The 20,931-nt window shown below is 41.2% G+C and overlaps 1 protein-coding gene across 1 annotated transcript in view; it reads right to left on the reverse strand.

The window, feature by feature from the left end:
* The window catches only part of PLXNB2 (plexin B2), a 129,070-nt gene that overhangs the window by 33,991 nt on the left and 74,148 nt on the right, over positions 1-20,931 (reverse strand). Inside the window, exons 13-17 of the mRNA XM_009332019.1 lie at positions 19,609-19,781; positions 17,152-17,300; positions 14,043-14,151; positions 1,134-1,270; positions 321-488 (exon numbers count right to left, since the gene is read on the reverse strand). Coding sequence (XP_009330294.1) covers positions 321-488; positions 1,134-1,270; positions 14,043-14,151; positions 17,152-17,300; positions 19,609-19,781 — 736 coding nt within the window. The remainder of the gene's footprint in view (positions 1-320; positions 489-1,133; positions 1,271-14,042; positions 14,152-17,151; positions 17,301-19,608; positions 19,782-20,931) is intronic.

Here is a 20,931-nt window from a genome sequence, read left to right on the forward strand (position 1 = left end):
TAACGCAAAGATCATGTTGTCTGACATCATGGTGAAATGCTTCAAATCTCTTTCTTTGAGATACCTTCATTTAAAAGAAGCTCATTACCTTTTCTGGTTTCAGAATTTACCTTTGAAGTGGGAATTAAAGTTTGGAGGTAAACAGCATACTTTCAAACATCAGCTGCGGTTAAGAAAGATTACAAACTCTGTATCTAAATGTGTGCATGGCTAGAGTAAAGGAGTTTTTATTTCAAACAGTTCTATATGTAATAGGTTTATTACATATTACACATATTTTAACTGTATTGTAAATGAAGTTATGACAAACATTTTATTACCTGCTAAAGCTATTTACTGGCAGGAACTTGGTGACAGTAGGGTTCTCACTGTATGAAAACAGCCCTGGTACATTAATTGGCATGCCCCCATAGTCCATTGTGACTTCAACACCTTCAACCTTGCTATTAGGTCCTGTAATACAAACAATCTCGTCTCCAAATTCAGTGCTAGATTGGAGAAGAAAAAGAAGAGGAAACATCTTCAGTTACTAACATTATGGTGATTTGTATTCCTTATGGTAGTACCCCAGAAGCAACAAAAAAAGGGCTCTATTTCTGCTAGGCACTGAGTAGTTATGAGAGGAGACAACTCTTTCTCCAGGTCACTTCGGATCTTTAAAAAAGATACAGGATATGAAAAGGAATAGTGTGCAAACACAAGAACAAAGCAATGTCAGCACACTTCATGTCATTTCATTTTTTTGGGGGGGGGAAGAAGAGCAGCAATTAATAAAAGGAAAAAGAAGTAAGAGGAACAAGCCGAGGGGCACTAGAAGATTAAGATTTTATATGGAACTACTGAGATGCTGAGTGAAAGCATGGGTGGGTTTGGAGCAGCCAGTCAAGCAGAGAAAGCTGAAACTGGAAACTTTTTTGGATATCTGATTTCTCCCACTCTGGTTGTTTTTACAGCTGCCTCTTCCAGCTGGAGCCTCTGAGAGAGTTTCTGTTTGAACGTTACGTGCAGAGCTCCATTGCATGGGATGAGTCATGAAGAGATAGACAATGGATTTGTGTAATTTCTAAAGGCCAGAAAAGGTTGGTGCTTTGTTAGGATACAGCTCTGTATTGTTAATTACTCAGGGTACGTACACATTGCAAGGCTGGCTACCGACTGAAACTCGAACATCCTTCTTGGAACCGGTGGCCAGGTTTGTACCAGTGATGGTAAGTGTGGTTCCACCCGCTTGTGGACCACTTTCAGGTCTTATTCCAGAAGGATGAGGTTCCTGCAAAGAGAAGATGGTCAAACTAATTAAGAAAATTAAAATAAAATTTACAGCAGTATTAATTGGTATAATAGCTAATAGAAGTTTAATATCACTACCTGAAAAATAATAAAATTAAAATAATGATGGACAATTCTTCTAAAATAAACCAAAATCTTTCATTATTCATGCTAAAAGAAGAAGTAACAGATGATGTGAATGTAATTATGTTTCTTCAATACTGTATTTTACAAGGCTTTATATGTATTTAAATTCCCTATTTGCAGCATGTAGACTTAGCTGCCATTAAGTTTGTGAGAGCTTCCTCTCGGATTTCCTGTTTTCGTACTTATTTTAAGATTTCTCTCTTCCTTATGGATGAGTCTACCTTCACCCTTCCTTACCCCTTCCTACATTCTGCGTCAGCTACAGGAGACAGAGCAAGGTTTCCAAAACTGGTACTGAACAGAAAGAATATTCAGATTCCATTTCTCTCTTAAGCTCTTAATTGCGGTATAATTGTTATCCCTTTCTTGAGCAATGAGCTTGCAAAGAAGGAAAATCAGAAAATGCTGAACTTCTCCTTAGGTACCTAGAACCTTGGAGAGGATTCTTAAAATCAATTCAAACAAGCAGACATATTTGAAATTGTTATGAAATTTGTTGGAAATTTAAATTTCTCAAATAAGTTCCCTCCTTTTGTTCTCAATTCAGTCTTTGTTTCCGTGACTGTATTCCAGGATCTATGACAAATACTGTAAATTAACAGTGAGGGCTTTTCATGAACAGTGCGATTTAATTACTTCATCTCTAAGTAGTCCCTGCTTCCAGCTGAGAAAAGCATCCTTATTCAGGACAACATTGAAGCTGCTGAATCAAGAGGATGACCGAAGCCATGCAAGCTGCATGAGATGGGTTACCAGCCGGCTCCAGGCGAGCGCTGCCTGCCGACTCCATGGCCTGGCCACGCCTGCGGGGCATGGGCTGCCAGGATGGTGGCAGACGTGCCGCAGCCCTCGCACCGGGACGATAGCTGTTGTGCATGCAGGCAGCAAGGTGGTCCCACGCAGCCAGCTGCACCACCACAGGATGCCAGGTCCAAGCGTGTGGCAGGGGCATTGCTACGAGGGACGCTGCATTTGCTAAAGCGTACCAGATCAACAGCTTAGGGTGGCTGTGAATAGGTAATTCCTTTTCTGATGTATAACTGTGCTTCTTCACCCATATTCAAACACAAGCTTTCCTTAAATGAGTCAAATAAGCAATAAGCTTATTTCCCAATCTCATGTGTATTTGTAAATGACATCTTCTCTCCTCTTCCTCTTGCATAATCTTGCTAAAATGGTTTACTGATAATGAAGTCCAGGCTTGGGGCTATTCCGTATGAAGAGTATGCAAATAAAGGAAGAGCAAAGAAGTTTGAAAACCTCCCTTGTTGATGAGGGTTTCCCTGATCACCATCACACTCCACTGATCTCCCACTCTAAGGAGGAAAAGCCCTGCTCAGAAACTGAGAGCAACAAGCCCACACCTTACCAGTCATGCAGCAAAAACCCTTCCCCCGTGTCATTTTGCTCGGGCACAGACTGCCATCTCTGTGACAGCCTACAGCTACAAAACCAAGGGCCCACGAATGGCAGGGAGGACAGGGACTGATGTACCACACAGTCCGGTTCAAAGTTTGGTGAGCCATCAACAGGTTTTTAACAAGCAGAAGAAATGGGTAAAAATGCATCCAATTGACCTCATGGTTACTTTACAAATTTGTTTTATTGAAGCACAGATATTATAGAAATGCAGAGAACTCGTACTTGCTGTGCTTGTTTTATACTTTCATGTCTGAGCAACTTCCCTCCGAAGGAATGCATCATTGTTCAACACGCTTCACAAATCCACAATGACAACTATAATTTGCTCTCAAGTCATTGAGCTTTAGGAATATGCTTTAACACTAATTGGGTGTCAATTGCTTTTCTTCCCTGAGAGAAATCTGTTTGTAAACCCTTCACTTGTCAAGATGTACATCACTGCAGTGTATGACTGCTCTCAGGCGCTAACCTTTGATTTAGTTTTAATTTAATACATCACTCGGGTTACAAGATTTTATGTAGGGAAGTGACTCAAAGTCATTTTAAAGCATTTTTTAAGCAAAAAGGAGCCTTGATTCAATAGAACAGAGTTGACTAAAACTTGCTCACTTAGGTCTATACAACCCTCTCTGTGCATAGTCTTCTCTGGATTTAATTGCTTGCTGATTTAAGCTAAATTGAAATAAGTCACGCCAGGGTAAATAAGAAGTTTGAGGGGGTCAGTTTTAAAAATCACACTTGAAGTTTAAATTAACACAAGTCTAGACATGCGCTTCACAGAAAAACTCATTTGTGCTTTTTAGTAGCACAATTTTGTTGCTAAAAAAATTACAATCAAAATTGTATATAAAATACACAGTCAATAAATAGTTTACAAAAATGTATCAAATACTGTAAGTGCAACCTTACCACATGGGCATAAACCCATACCTTTTATTAACTTCAAATTAAGACTTAATTGCTATAAATTGTTAAGCATGTTGGACCTCTGTATCATCCGCAGTAAAAATCCACAGGAATGATTAGCTGCATAACATGCCTGGGATAGCTTTCTGATGAAAGTATCCCCCAGGAACCACTAAAGAATCAGTATGGACAAATTTGTTATCCCTGAACCTCAGAAAAACTATTTAAAACTCATAGACTTTTCCCTAAATACTACCTCCACTGAAAGCCTAGCCTCTAAGGACAGACTTAGGAAGGAAAGGAACAAGAAACCACTTAAAGCCAAGCCTTTAAGCAGAGACATAGGAAGGAAAGGAACAAGAAAAGGTTTCTGAAGCATCACACACCACTGTTCTCTGTAACCTCAGCATGAAAAATGAAAGGAAGCTCGCTAAGAATTTCTGCTAGACAGCCATATTCCTTTCTTCCTGCAAAAATGTGAAATAATTGCCCTGTTAAAGCTCTGCTGGGTTATTTGATGGGTAACTTTGGCAGGGCGTCAGCTGGCTCTGTTGCTAACAACCAGTAAATACCAAGTGAGCCATGAACTTGAAGCAGAACCATTCAGCACCATTTTCTGTGGGGGACCTTTTAGTGGTGGCCTACATTTGCCTCCCTAGAAATAGGGATGTGTAGGTAACGAAATAGCAAAGTTATCTCTGAATAACACAGCCGCAAGGGGGAAGTAAAACAAGTATCTGTTCTGTTTTCCCCAGAAACTGTTTTTCTTTCTTAGCAAGACTCCAACTCTGCTGGAAGTTAGAGCCCAGCTACCCTGGATGGGAGACCACGCCACCCACATCTCACCCCATCCATGGCGCAACCACACCACGGCGTAGGCACATCTCTGCTGCACTTCAGGCTGAATGGAAAACCGAGGCCAAGAACCACTCTGGAAGCTAACAGAGGTAGCAGCCAAGGAGGAGGTAGAATAGGTATGTTTAACCCTTATTTTCTCTTTAATCGCTGACTTGCAGCAGTTCCTCAAAGGACTATTTTAAAACAGCTTAATTCAAAGTATTCATATTTAACATATTTAAAGTAATTTTGCAAATACCAAGAGCTCTCCAGAGACCAAATAAAGTGGACACCTCATAAAGATGATCTAATAAGGAGAAACTAAACCGTGCTCTGTATGCAGAGGAATTATTCAGCATGACTACTAAGACAAAGCATCGTATAGTAACACTTTGTTACCATAAACTTGTCAGGAAAAAGATTTGATTAATTTTAACTTGCTATTTTCTGTTTCACATTTTCCCCCTTTCCCTTCCTCTTAAGGACCTGCCAGGAAAAATAAGTAGTTAAAATAAATTATCAAGAATTTTAACAATTGTAATAACCATTTTATTGCAAAACCAATGTGCTATAAGCAAGTTTTACCAGTCTTCTAAAATATTCATGCATGGCTCAGAGAGCAAAGCTACACTGGCCCACCTGGCGGTCTTAAGAGTACCAATAAAGAAAAAAAAATTGGGTCATCCAAATGCTCAACCAGAAAACATTTTTCAAAAATGCAATTAGGTAGATAGGATCAGCATGAAAACGATATTTCACTGAATGCCAAGATAATTTGAAAAAGTACCATCAGTGGTGGTACAAGCTTTCAACAAGAATCGTGTTACCTAAGGAGAAGGTAGCCCCTTCCCACGGCTGACATGGCACTCACCAGTGGGACTGAGAGGTTCAGACCCTTGGAAGCTGCCAGGTCTAGTCTCATCTTACAGAGTCTTATCTTATGCAGTCTAGCAAAGCTGCACCTAACCCACAGCTCTACATTGCTTACCACAGCCCTGCATGAGATTCCTTCTCCTTGCAGAGGAAAACGAGGGGCAAAGGGTAAATCCTTCACTGCAAACCTTGTTTGAGGGATAATAAAAATGCTGCTTTTACCAAGAGGCAACCCCTTTCAATTTGGACTCAACCCCGAGCAACACTGAATGTTCAACCATTACAAACAACACTGATAAACCTAGGACCTCAAGTGCTGTGAAAACAGTGATGCCACCTTTTCCAAATCCCCTCAAGGATTTCTTCTCTCCTTGTTTCTGCCCTTTTCTCATTTCAGTCTCTGAATCAGAAGTATGCCTGCCATCATAATAAATACCCCGCTTTCATTTTCAGCCCTCTGCACCTCGGGATCTTTGTTGGCTCAGTCAGAAGGTGCCCGGGGAAGTCACACTTTGTATAACATCACACCGCAGTGTGCTCAGTGCAATTATGATGTTAAGCAGAACATTTGATTATGTGTCCTATATGGAATTTGTAGCAGTCTTGTAATAATTCTTCTGGAAAATGTCAGCCCTTGTGAGGACTTGGCAATACTTCATTTCTTATGGACACAGTAAAGTTTAAACAACCCTGCAAACACTAATTTAACCCTTGTTTTATAATTCCTTGAAGTGTAGAAAATCATAATTCATACATATTTCAGTCTTTTTCTTATTTTGCTTGAAATGGAGGAATGTTCTTTCAGGTCTATACTTCGTTTGTCACTGGGAAAGTATTGTTCATGTCTTCCAGGTAGTTTAATGTTTGAGCATAAGTATTTTCTGCAATAACAGGTTACCTCGTTATGTGGGTTTTTTGATAGCCTAGTTTAAAAACGCCTGTTCCAATGTCTGTCAGTTGTTCAGTGGCCTGTTTCTTGCCGAGTCTGGTAAGCCATCTCCCAGCAGAGGGACTTCCCACTGCCGGGACTTCCCACCGCCTTACACTCTCATGATCATGCCCTGTGTTTGTAGGAAGTGGATTTGCAGTTTTGGTAAAAGGTATGCACATCCACAGCTATGCTATTCAGAATAAAATACATTAGAATAGTTCAGTTGGAAGGGACCTACAATGATCATATAGTCCAACTTGTCAACAGGTGTAACTTGCTCCCTACTGCATGGTTTATCCTGAAGAAATAATTTGATCTCGACAGGATTTCTTGCTTGTAGGTCTGAGCAGATTGTAGCTTGTCAGTCATGGGAAATATGAGCATTTTACATATCGTACATACAAACCTTCCTTAAATCCTACTTAGGTGTAATAATGTTGAGCTAGACATCTCAAAGTCCACCTGCAACCCAACTTTCCCATGTTGTACCAGACTGCTGGGTTAGTACTCCTGAACTGATAAGCAGCTTTCCCAGCGCTTTGATAACCATTAGGCAGCTTTGCTGGAAGGATAATAATGCTACGAATAGGTTACCTCTTCTGTTTTATGACTGTGGTTGGTGCGCCATCCCGTTGACACGGTTTACCTGAAAGCAGTGGTTATCTGCTCCAAGTTGAAACAGTGAGACAATGGCAATTTCTAAGTCCTTGTACATTGCTTATGGTACATAACGTTCAAATAGTGCTAGTTTGTTTGGTAGCAAATTCATTTATTCTCTTTGTAATACCAATGAATTCCCTTACGTGGCATTCGCATTCCTGTGTGCCACTGCCTTATCTTTGCATCAGGGACTAACCTGAGCTTCACAAACTGTGTTTTTTGGTTTCGCCTCACAGTAATGTCATAGTCTTGCAACAGTATGTCCTCTCAGGTGCTCTGTGCTTCATCAGCACAGAGGTACCGCAATAAAAAAAGTACTGGCAAACCAGCTTGCACTGGCCCAAGTATGTAGATGACTTCACACTCAGGCCATTTTCCAGTGTCCTGTTTTCCCCATCGCAGCCAGAATTCTTCCCTTTGCTTGCCCTGTTTGTATCCTTTGCCTCCTACTTACAAATCTGTTCACAGAAATGCTGATATATTTTTCATTGTAGTTTCATGCTTTCTGCATTCTAGAGGGTAAATTATCTCCATGCCTGTTCCACTTATAATCACATTCAGACGTGAACTTACTTATTAGCAATGTACGTGACTGCTGCTCTTACACAGCTCCTGCAGACCCTCTGAGCATTCGCATTTCAGCTCTTACATTTTTTTATCCTGTTTATTAATCTAGAATGAACTTTTAAATCTTTAATATTTTATGACTTGCAGTCTTTTTGCACAGTTAGGATGGTGATCTCTTATTTCTTCAGGTTTCTGATTACAATTTTAGTAAAAGATACCTTTTACAGGCTGAAAATTCTTTCAGAGAGCTCCCAGCATTTTAGATATCTATGGTCTGCTGGTGTCAAATCAAAGCACAGCTTTTACCTGGCTAACAGTGGGGTTACTGCTATTCTCCTTTTCTTTTTTTATCCAGCTTCTTTGCAATTTTCCCATTAAAGATATGCAGGTGCAAAAGAGAACCATTCCCCCAGCCTCTTTTTCACTCACCCGACTTGCATTTGGGATCTGATTTGCCAGGCTGATTCATGTTCTTTTTCATTCAGTTTGTTTGCTTTGCAGCTTTCGTGGTTTACACCGTCATGTCCAGCTAACTCACTTCTGGTCCCTTGCACAGTATTCAAGAACAAGAGGAGTGCGCTCCTGGGGAGCACCACCTAGGTTCTGCATGTCTTCTTTTTTCATTTCTCTACTTTTCCACTCATCTGTCACCAAGCATATCCTCAACTTTTTATATTCCTGGGCATGACTCTGTAAATAGGGATACTATCTACTATAATATTAATCTGTGGTAGTCAGTTTCTAGCCCAAGAACTACACCACCAACATAAAAGTGGTTACCCTTTATCCTTCACTAATGCAGAAAATCAGAGAGAAAAACAACCAGCCACCAAGGAGGCTACTGGTGAATCACACGAGGGGCCAGAAATTCAGGAACAGTTGGAAGGCAACAGAGGAGGGGAGCCGAACGGAGATGCAAAGAAACCTTGGCATGAAGCCTATGCTTCAGAGGGGGATGCTGGAGAAAACGCAACTGTGCCAGACCACAAGCAGAGAGACAACTGGAGAGGGAAAAGAGGATGGTGGCAGAGTATATCCCCGTGATGCCGTGAGAGATGCCAGCTGCAGCACAAGGGGAAGCCAGCAACAGATGGATGTGTTCAAATGGACGTGATGGGCAGCAAATGGCAAAGCCACCTAAGCTCCCTTCTGCCAGCTCCTGTAGGCAGTGACCTCCAGTCGGGCGTTTGCCTTTGATGCAAGTGCACATCTTCACAAGTAGGAATGGGCTCTTGTGCTTCCACACAAGCAGAGCACAGGGATGCTGTGTCAAGGATGATGACAGTGCACACACACGTGGATAAGATTTTCACAAATGTACAGAGCACATTATTGCTCTGCATTTCTCTCATCCATCCTTTCCTCCACAAATAACCTTTCCCTTTCCTCATCCTGGTCCCAGCTGCAGTAAGTTCTGGCTCTTGAAGCAGGTCTGTAAAACAACTAATTTGTTACCAAAATTATCTGCCCCATGCTGAAAGCCAAATTATTTTGCCAAGCCTTGCATGTAACGCACACAAAAATTAAAGGCATTAAAGGCACAGCCCATGAAGTGCTGTAGACACCGGCCACCTTCTTGGAGGTCAAAATGTCATTTCATGGACTATAAAGGTAACGCAGGAGCTATATTAAGCTTCTGAACGGGGTACGCAAGTCATTAGGAACTGCTCTTTCCCCCTCCACTTCCCTCCTTTCTCAGACTCAAGGGAGCCTGCTTCTTGTTTCTTCAGACAAGCCACCCACTCACAGGATATTCAACTAGAGAATTTCCATTGTGCACTCTTGGCAGCCTGGTGTTCACCGCAGTGGCTGACCTGACCCACCAGCTCGCCTCGTCACAGCATCCACAACACCAGCCAGGTTTCAGTTCCTGGGTTATTTCTGCAACAGCAGAGAAGTGAGCTGAGTCCTGCCTTTCTGGGGCTGCTTTGTCCAAACCTCACACCATGTGAGCTGATCAAACGCTTCCAGCCACTCCAGGTGCCCAGGCAGAGCATTTGCCTGGCAATGCACGTTGCGTGCTGTCTGCTGTGGATGGGATGCTTACGCAAAGGGCTGATATTTTAAACAACTAATTTTTTGGACTGCAGGCAGCATCTTTTTATTGTGAGGCAGACATCACATGATTTTCTGAAAAGACCACAGAGTGTTGCTGACAGGTTTGATGGAGAAATGGAAGCACACATGGCTGGAGAGTGTGCATTATCATACAGACAGTGTTCACTGGCAGCTTTCAAGCAGAACCACAAGCACTGGACGGTGGGACATGTATTTAAGTGCATAGCTCAGATGATAGAGAATTAAGTTTAACAATACCCACATGAAGAAGGGCCAACTTTGCTAAAACTCTCAGCTTCCCAGGAGTTCTCCTGGTCCCTATGCAGGCTGACACACAAACAAGACGTGCTCCAGGACTCAAGAATAAAATAAGCTCCTCTGGAAGCAATTCCAGACTCCTGTGGATGTGTGGTTTATCAGCATCAATAGTAATGGCAACAAGCATGTAACACCCCCCTGCAAAAACCCACCCAAAACCCCCAACTACAGTGTAAAATGCATGTGTTGAGGCAAAGACTTAGGGAGAAAAATCAAGGAATGAGCTAAAACCCTCCACAAAAGCCTTGTGGCACTAATGACACTGCACTGGTGAAAGCTCCCAGGGCAACTGCTTCAAACATCAAGAAGGAAAGCAGAGGATGGATGGAGGGAAGAGGAAACTGTCAAGTTGAGAGTAGATTAAGGTGGAAGAGTGCACCTTGTTAAATGTAACTGTGCTGTTCAGGTTCACATTCAAACTTCTAGTATGGTGAATAGTAATGTTCATGTTTGTTTTCAGATCACTCTAATTTATCCCCCCTTCTTCCTCTTTTTGGTTATTCATCTTATCTTATTTAGGTAAATAGACTCGTTGATTTACTAAAAGTCATCATTTCTAAGCCAGTCCGTAAACTACCTTCAGCACCTCAGAAATGTATTACACTTTTGCAAAGTTCTACCTTTAATTTCACCATCTTACATTTATTTGAGCTTTCTGAAACCATATAGTCTTTTTAACCTGCACAGCCTAAAACTCACAGAATTGCTCTTGCAAACAGATGCTGGAGATCCCAGAACCAGCTGCAAGCTCTCGTTCTGGTGACTTGAGTCTGAAGATGAGGTATTCTGAGAAAGGAATCATGCTTGTATGGGATCAGCAAATCTGGCCATATACCTAGAAAAAGCTTAACTCCTTCCTTTGATACTGCTTCTCACTGTCATAGTAACAAGCAAATCAGATAAAGTTAACAACAAATGAAAAAGCAGGACTGGCCTTTAGCCGTGTTACTGCTCCACCTGCTTAGAGACCAGCCGAGCTGTCAGTGCTCCAGATGTACCGCATAGCTGGATATTAAAAATTAGCATCACTTCATTTCTATTTCACTAAACAGGAGAACGGTTATTGCCTGATCCTGCCTATAGAAAAACAACAGAAATGTCAGTAGAGGAGGACTGGGTTACCAGAATTTAATTTCACTGGAATGGCTGGACTTGAACAGCACTCAGGTTGGATAGAGAAATTGTGATGGGTAGGAAGAAATAGAGCTTTCTTCCCCTGTTATGCAGCAAATATAGACAATGTGTTTACTGCACAGCACAGACTCCTGTGGACCAGGGCATTTTAGTTCAGAAATAATTTTAAATAGAAACCATGGCTTCCCTTTTAACTGGATTTTTGACCCATTTAATTGAGGTCTCACGCGTTCCTCGGCTCAGAAATTGTGCTGTGCTGGCAAACGGGGCAGAAGCACGAGTCTGAGCCCCAAGTTCTGCTGACTGTTGATCCTCATCAATGCAGCTTTAAAAACACATCTCACTGTTCAGACTGGGTATCAACAAGAGCCAAATGTAGTAGTCCTTATAGAATCATAGAATGGTTTGGGTTGGAAGGGACCTTCAAAGATCATCTAGTTCAACCCCCCTGCCATGGGCAGGGACATCTTTCACTAGATCAGGTTGCTCAAAGCTCTGTCCAACCTGACCTTGAACACTTCCAATGATGGGGCAGCCACAATTTCTCTGGGCAACCCGTTCCAGTGTCTCACCACCCTCATCATAAAAAAGTTCTTCCTTATATCCAATCTACTTGATAACTGACTATGTGCTTTTGGTGGTAGACACTAGTCAAGTGAGGCTGAGACTCTGGGGAGTATGGTGACACCTCCGGTATACATAGACACACCGGGCTGAACGGCTGCATTGTCTCCTTGTGCACTGCTTCTGCACTTCTGCCCTGTGCCACCACACACCGCAATTAGAGTGGTCACCGCTAAAGCTGAAACTATTGTGCTTCAGGTGATCAGAGCACGCAGTAAAACCAGTGATAATTACCAGCAGGAGGAGGGAAATACATAATAGAAATTTTATTTTAGGAAGGCTCTTGGAAAGAAGAGTATTTTCTTTCCTTTGTATATACTGAATAGAAGACGTTTTAAACAAAGCACAGATTTTGCATGTCTGCTGAAAGAAGTTACCAAAGAACTGCCTGAAAACAGCAGTGAAACAAGACTGTAGCTTTTAAGACAACATCAACTGATGCAATTGTCTGCTCTGATTTTTTGTTCTCATGCCAAAAGTGCTCGTGTCACTCTTGTAGAGGTGTGTGTGAATGTGATGCCCCTATACTGACTTTAATCCTACTGCAGTCCACAGTTGGCTTCATTTTCTCATGGAACAGAGAGAAATGAAACTAGAAACCAATTTCACTAGTTCTAAGGCATGAACTGTATTACTTGCCATTGCTTTGCATTTTGTAAATAGAATCCCTATGGAAAGATTTTTGCAGTAAGTAAAAATGCTCTTTATCGGCAGTTCGCTTAGGTATCTGATATGTCAGTAACCTCAATGCAGGCAGAGATCAGCCCAGAGGAAGTCTTGGACTTGCAGGAAAACCTCCACTTGGATCATGCCTGTGCATGGCGGTTTCTCCTCGCGCCTCACTGACGGGTGATCAAGAATCTTTCCCTCAAGTAGCCAAAAGCGGTGGCTGCTTATCTCACCTCCCAGATGGGCTGAGCAGGGAATCACACCAGAACAAGTTCACAGGTAGGCTTCGAAGCCTACATGGGGGCTTCAGATTACATTTCAACACACTCCATAACTTCTTCATGTGGTTTTCATGCAAACCACGGGAGAATCTTTACACACAGGAGAAGCACAGGACAACTGGTGTAAAACATACCCCACACAACAGGTTCATGTCAAAATCTCATCTCATGTAGGGTTTACTGTCATAGCCTCTGTCCCAGAGACTACAAACACATAAACATGGGAGATTATGTCCTTCTTCTCTGGTTAAGACAAATGAGATCGACGAAGAAACACTTAATTATAACCTACGTTTCCACAAAGGAACAGAGGACATTTTCAAGCAAAAAGAGTGTTTTTGCAGAGATATCACCAGGAAGAGGGGGTATTTGCTTGGAAATTATGGAGAAAACACTTCTAGCTTGTTTTGTGAAAACAGGAATATCCTCTTCTCAGTTGAATGTCATTCTTGACTTATTCCACCTCTTACTGCCGACTCCTTTCCTTTCCTTCTCAGAAGATATCAAGAATTATCGAGACAGAAGTTTAAATAAGGGAGAAAATAAAATAAAACCCTTTATGTTTTATAGATTTACAGTTTATAGGTGTAATTTTAAGTATCAATATGAGGACAGAGATCATTTAAACCTCTCAACTATCACAGGCTCTTATAAATTTTGAAGACCTCATAGATACAGATAAAGCTACTTGCTGCTAAAACCACAGGCTAGACCAGCTATAACCTAGGGCCACATTTAGGGTAAAGCAATTAAGACACAAACGGAATTCTCCTTCATAGTGACACTGAAAACAAAGCACATGTGCAATATGAACACACATCATGTCGTCTGTGGCTCTGCATGCCATATTTTTGAATGAAATAAATTATTAAAAAATTAATGTACCTTCATTACTTATTCTTCAGCTGCTCTGCATCCATTCTTGTAATTAAGAACACTGGCTAGACTAAACACAGTGATTAAAATAGTGCACCAACTGTGCGTCTAAAGAATACCTAACATTTTGCAGTGCTGATTTTTTATATTCAATAGTGACACTTAAGAGATATTGTGTCACTACTGAATAATTTTATTACAGTTTCTTTTCTACCACATCTTTTTAACTTGAATTGCAAACAACATCATCCTATTTTGAGACCCTGGTTCTATTGATCAGAATAGATTTTTGGTACACCCTTTGTATAAAGAAATGCTCGAGTTAAGTGTTTTCTAACATACTTGAATGACAGTGCTATTGATGAAACAAAGTTTGTAAGGCAAACACAAGTGACTGTGCTTAACAGGTAAACTTCTAACTTAAGTCATGCACAAGGTATAAAACAGGTCTCTCAAAAAAATGCACTTACCTGGTATGTAAACAGCACTTCACTTGGCGATTTACCTAATTTTCCATTGATGTTAACTTCAATTTGACCTTGTTTTGGTTCATTCATTGGTCCAACTTGACATACAATCCTAGCAAGAAAGAATGTAAGTTTATCTGTCAGAAGTAACAGCTGCAATACCAATGCAATGTATGTAAGCTACCACACACACTGTCAGCAAAAGCACTAACTTCGCTTTATCCTACACAAGGTACTTGAATGTTGCCTCAGATTCCCAGCAAAAACACCCAAGAATAGTTTAATCTTCTATCTAAAGGTAGGTAAAACTGAAACCTAAGCACTGTACACAGTAACTAATTAGCAGTCAGCTAGTAGAGGTGCTTTCTACAGAAGACTTAAATTCAGCCCAGAAATGAGAGATGAATCTCTTCAATCCTACACAAGGTTTTCACTGGACCAGGTGATGTTAAACAAACAAAGGACGCGCCCCCGCCTTGATGTAAGAATCAGACCGTCAGCTATCTTATAACTTTGTGTGGTTTAGCTGCTGGTACTTTTGTTGTGCATCCTGCTATCTTTCAGCTTTAAAATACTGTATTTTCACACCTACGATCAAAATCCCTTTAGAATTACTGTTCTCTGAAAATAAATCCTCAGATAACCCAGGCAAAATCAGAGGTCGAGGAATACTGGCCGAGAAAACACTGCCTTAACTAACACTGCTGCTGAGTGATAGCACGGATGTTTAAATTTTTATTTCAAACAGGTGATCCACAGAATATAAGCATGAAAATGCAATAAGGATTCGACACACTTGAAAACTGGGACAAATGCTTAATGGAGAGCTGATAATACAGTTAGATAAGGAGGTATACAATGTTTGCAGCCTGCACAGGCAGGCAGTTTCATATAGGACACACCCCGAGGATCACTGCTCATTTCCTTCACTCTTTCACTCTGGGATTATTGCTATTCTTCCTTAAGCAGTGCATGACTGCTTAACCCCCCCCACCCCCCCAAAATAGAAAAAAAACCCCAACAACCCCAAATTACTGGGTATAATGTACTTAAATTGGGACTTATAATAAAAGGATTGTTAAGTCCCTCTGCAGATCACTCCAGACTTTTCTGCCTGGGTACTGGCAAATGGACAAAATTCTCTAAATTCTTGCATGTCCTGGCATGTGTACGGCTGCCTGAGTCTGTTCCTCATCATCTCTCCACTGTATTCTTGGAAGTTGTATCTTCTTGTCAGGCAGAAACAGGAAATGGTGCCTTTGGAGGAATTTCTACCATATGTCAAGCTAGGGAAAGCAGTCGGGGGCCGGGGCCGGGGTGCGTGTGTGGGGTAAACGCCATAGTGTGGTTATCAGGGATTTTAATTGAGAAAAGTTCCCTCCCCTCCCCAGCGTTGGCATTGCCTCCCTTCCCCCACGTTACAAATGGAAAACTACAAAGAATGAGAACATGACTTCTCCAAGGCCAGCAATTAAACCACCACAGAGCCAGAAAGCAGCCTTAAGTGCCTTATATCTTGCCGCTCTCCTGCCCATGGGAGCGACTGTCTCCTAAAAATCACTAGCTTTTCACTGCAGAAGGATACGGGAGCAAGACTAGGCACTTTTTTCTTTTTTTAAATTAAATTAAATAAAAGAAGGTAATAATAAAACAAAAGAATGGAGGAAGATAAAGACAGAAAATTATAGATACCTATTTGGAGATTTTCAATAACTTCTTTTTCAAGGCTTCCCTAATGGAGAACATCTTTCAAAACCCCCTAATTTGTTGATAAATGACATTATGCAAGTTGCATTTGTTCTCACCCATTACCAGACTGGCAGAGCTTAGGAAACCAGTAATGTTGCTATGATACAAGGAACCAGTCATCTCAGTTCTGGCTCCTTTCCATGTATTTAAAAATATCAAAAAGCTTTAGAAAAAGCCAAGAGGCTGGGGAAATTCTTGTAAGGCAATTCAGTGCAGCTTTTGCAAACACTGAAAATAGGGAATGGGAAAAGATGACTGTAAAAGACTTAGGAATTTTGTGGATGGTGATGCACATGTAAACGCATGAATGAGGGCAATGGATTTGGGAAGCAGTAAGAGATATACAGCTATACATACATTCTTAAGTCCTAGGGGCCTGGGAAGCTTCTAAATGCCTGATCCACAAACTGACTAAAGCTAAACATTTTTCAAAAGCTATAAAAATCACTTTGGTATCTTCAAAATCCCTTTCAAAACATGCCACAGAAATAGCAAAAAGTTACTGTATTGCACTTTATATTAACTGAAGGGAAAGAAAGCCAAGGTTTCAACGGCAGCTTTAAATATCAAAAGTGAATGAAAGAAAAATCACACTGCTTAAAATGTCATTACTCTTAATATTACTACTGAACCATCATGCTATGCTTTTTATCAGCTAATATCAAAAGGGTATTTCCCTCTTGAAATTAGATGCTTGATATAATCTGTAGTAAACACCTAGATACCTAGAAGAATTTAGGCACTTTGTTTTAAGTTTTGGCACTGCTTAAGAGTGTGACAAGTAATCCACAAAACATCTACCAACCTGCGTAGGCAATTCAACATCCATGGACTTGTTGGCTTTGCGATGAAACTTAGTCATCTACAGCTAAACCAAAACTCTGGGCTCCCTCCCTGCCCCCAGGAAAGAACCTTTGTGGCTGTACTAAAACAAAAAGATTTAAGCTTCCTCTTGCTTTGCCTACTTTCCCATAAATCTTGTATGCTTGGCTGCACTGTGGTTCAGATTTAGCAAAGGTTTTAATGACTAGATGCACACCTACAATGTCTTTGATTTAAAAACAAATAAAATAATCTTGAGATACCTGCAGTAATCGTTTATGAAAGCTTTTCAAACAAATAAGGAAAAAATATTCAGTCAGAAGCAGGATAGTAGTACGCTATTGTAAATTTGTTGCTGTATTAGAATCTATAACGATTTTAAATAAAGACTTAGACATGTTACTATGAAATATTGCAGGTATATCGCACTAGTTCTTTCTTATATTGATAATCTTTTACAACCATAGGAAGATCATCTTCTGAAAATGCACAGAAGTTCCTTTTTTCTTCTAAAATCTTGTAAAAAATATCCAGCTATTACCTTGTGGAAACAGAGTAGAATTCCTCTTTGAAAAGACATTCCTTGTCTGCCACTGTTATATTGTTTACATCTTCTGCTTTTATTCCCAAATTAGATCCCATTATGGTCAAAAGAATTCCACCACTTAGTGGTCCAGTTTTTGGCTCAATCTGTGTTTGTGTGAGGGAAAGTAAAAAAATAAAGCAAAATTAAATACTGCAGTGACCATGTTGCTCTTCCATATTATTTAAAGCTACTTTGACTTACCTGTACTTGAAATGCAAAAGATGTTTCTTGTAGGACCCCCACAAAAACACACTATGTAACTTTTTAATGTTAATTAATCATTTGCTAGCTCAGAACCAGTATTCATCAGCTGCAGATTTTGTCTCCTGTGGCAGACTTATGTACAAAACTCTTGCCTGGTGTTTACTCTGTTTTAAGTTTGCTTCCTCCACTAAAGCGCTGTGATTTTGAAAAACAAATGGATCGGACTCCTCTCACAATCATTCCACGGAACTTTTCCAGCATTTTTTTGCCATGATTTTCTCCCTTTAGGTTCACATCAGAACAGTCCACCTTCCTAACACACAGTGCTGCCCCACATAGCGTCTTCAAAAGTTCCTCTAGTCCCCTGATCTTCCTTACTGCATCAAATGGTAGGATGCTGCAGTACATGGGCTGATGCTAATTAAATAATTTGCAATTAAAATGAGGACTGAGAAAATCCTGCAGTTGCAATGGACTTCTCAGGTTGAAATATGTCCTGAACAGGCACTTGAATTCTGAATATTTGCTGGGAGACTAACCTGCTTTCCTATGTAATATTTGGAGCACCTTCAGCAAGACCTTTTCAGGTCTTCAGCTTTGGAGGGCTGCAAGTTTACCATCAAGAAGAGGGAGGTTGCACAGCCCCAAATGCAGTAATTGGAAGCCAAACAAATACAGCTTCTGAAAGTCTGGACTTTAATGTCTGCTCCATCAAAATCAGAGTTTCTTAGATCTAAGCAAGTCTGAGCACAGACATATGGCTGCTGCTGCCTGCTGCAGCCAAGCTCCAGAATCACTTGCTCTGCCTTCCCACTGGTTCAACTTCCTAAAACTTCTGCCCGCTGGCCATCCCTTTGCACACAACCCATAAATAAACTAGCTGAAAAATGACTCAACGGTTTGTGCAGATGTTTCCAATTATTTTTTCAAATCTGAAGCTAACAAAAGTTTTGAAAAAACCTAATATTTTAGTATTTAGTATTTAATTCACAATCACGTACAAACAGTATCCCAGATGAAAACACTTTTATTTTTCTTAATTTTTCTTTTCCTTCCTACTCAAATCATCTTCATCTGGGCACAGCTATCACACAAGTATTCTTCTCCACACTTTCTGTCAAGATTTCAGGGTATTTGCCTTCCTTGGCAGACTTCAACTGTTTACCTGCCATTTCTTCTCAGATACACCATCATGGCCAACCTCATCGAGCGTGCTGCTGGTCTGCCTGTACCCACACTGCACCTCTAACTGCGCAGCCTCAGGGGATTCAGCACCTCTACCAGTTTGAGCCACAGGTTTCAGAATTAAACAGTTCCTATTGAGTGAAACATCCCTGTTACGAGACTCAACATCTGTCATACAGTTACCGCATTTTGTCATAGCTTGGGATATGTTCTCATCAAGCGGTGTGCCTGAGTTTCAAAGTACTGATACCACTGTGGCAGCAATTTAGATTTGCCCAGTGGAAGTACGTATCACTCTCTTCTTGACAGTTATGCCCAGAAAAACGGCATTTGGCTTGTTGCTGAAAAGGACAAGGCTTTATCACTTCTTGCTTTGGCTACTGATCCACCAAGGTAGACAAAATTCTTCCCTCGCCCTGTGTGAATGCTCCAACCGCAGGGTAAGTCAGGGGTGCACATTTGGCCTCTCTGACTTCTTACATTCAACTTCTACAGCCTTGGGTTTGATTCTGGTGTGGACTGGAAAATATCACTGACACCTGGAAAACACATTGTGACGCACAAACAACCTGCTCCCTTATTAAAAGGGGAGTTAAGTTTTTAAGTAGACATTTAAAAGTCTAGTTTGCAGCCTCTTAATGAGCCTGCTAAGTGCTTGGAGTTCCAGGAGCAGTGAACCTCTCTTATAGACTTATTTCAGGTAGAAAGGACTTGAGGAGAGAAAAAAATCCACGCTAATTCCCAAGAATCAAGTCCCATGTTTAAGCATACACTGCTAGCCTGGCTTCTGGCACAGTGAGGACAAGGCTTGAAAAACAAGGAGTCTCAAAGACTCCATTCAGTCTCTTATTTTGAGTCTTTACAAATCTCTCACATCACATCACTACTGGCATTATTTCCTTGCAGCTATTTCAGAGGCTTACTTAATACCCTAGGAAAAAAACTGCCTTTCAGTATGAGCTTGCTTGGATGCTTTCTCCTGAAAAATAATACACTGGTGGGGAGAGAAAAAAGCAATCTTACACGAGTGATTTCTGGATGAGGACATGTGTCAGTCGGAGGAGCGTGACACAGTTTTTCATAAACGCACTTGCTGGGCTTGCCATCCTCTTCACACCAGACACACTTATAGTCGCGATGGGCCGCGAGGCATAAACTGCAGTCGCTTCGTCCATAAGAGCAGTTGTACAGAGTCACTGAAATATGAACAGTAAATACACTTAGACATTTTCCTCTGTGTTAAGGATATTCAGTGTGTTATAGGAAGGAAAACCAATCCTATGTACAAAGCCTGCCTGTTGCTCAGTTGAGTCGTGTGAAGAATATGCACACTCTGTACTTAACCCCTGAATGATGCTGAGAGAAAACTGTATTTTTCCCTGTATGGAAAAACCTGAAATCTATCCATGTTCAGAGTATGAATAAACTATTAAGTAGAACTCGAACACATTTTTGTCACTCAGGCATTGTCAAAATGTTTAAGTACAAAGTCCTTTCTTTGACTATCCTCAATGAACCTGCCTATACAACTGTTCAAAGACTAGTTCAAACAAACAGGTCCTCCTGGTGTACCAGGAGTCAGATGTGGAAGGGTATAAACTCTGCATGGGTGTCGGTAGGGACAGACATCAGCTGGCATGGGACTTCTGCCAGTCGGGTATTTAAATGAAGAGAGCTGCCTTTGTTGGTCATTTCCAGGACATTTGGGCCTTTCCAAAGTCATCACTAAAGCCTGAACTGAATAGAAAGTTAACACTTAATGAAGTGTTATCGTTTGTTCAAGTTAATACCTCTTCATTTCTCCATTCTTCTCTATTTTCTTTCTTTTGTTTTCCCTTTTGTCTTGAATTGCCATCCTGGTGTACGCCTTATTCCTTCTGTAGTGGGGTTTAATTCTAGTTTTTCTGAGCCAAGAAATCAAGTCTGACAGTCATGCCTCTCTTACTGATGAACCACACACCAACTGTCCCAGACACTAAGCTTGTTTTGGCCCCCATCAATCTCTAGCATGATGCACAGTCACTGAACAAAATTAATTTTCCCAAATAGATGCAAAGCCTTGAGACATAGCTGGGTGGTTCAGCACCATAAGGAAAGACTGGGCTTGCAAGAAAACATTTGGAGATGTACTTGAGAGCTAGCCCAGAGGAAAGACTGTCACTTGCAGAGGCGATCAGCTCTGGCGCAGGTGTGTCCCAGAGCAGCGCAGGGGATCGAAGCATACAGGGGGGTTTCCTGAGCTGGGGAAACCCCAGGGGAGCTCAGGGACCGGCTGGGAGCCGGCAGCTCTCATGAGGGCGGCTGACGAGGCGTGGGCAGGGCCAAGAGTAACAGGGCCACCCCCCA

This window comes from Pygoscelis adeliae, unplaced genomic scaffold (assembly GCF_000699105.1).
Source record: "Pygoscelis adeliae isolate BGI_AS28 unplaced genomic scaffold, ASM69910v1 Scaffold49, whole genome shotgun sequence".
Taxonomy (NCBI): domain Eukaryota; kingdom Metazoa; phylum Chordata; class Aves; order Sphenisciformes; family Spheniscidae; genus Pygoscelis; species Pygoscelis adeliae.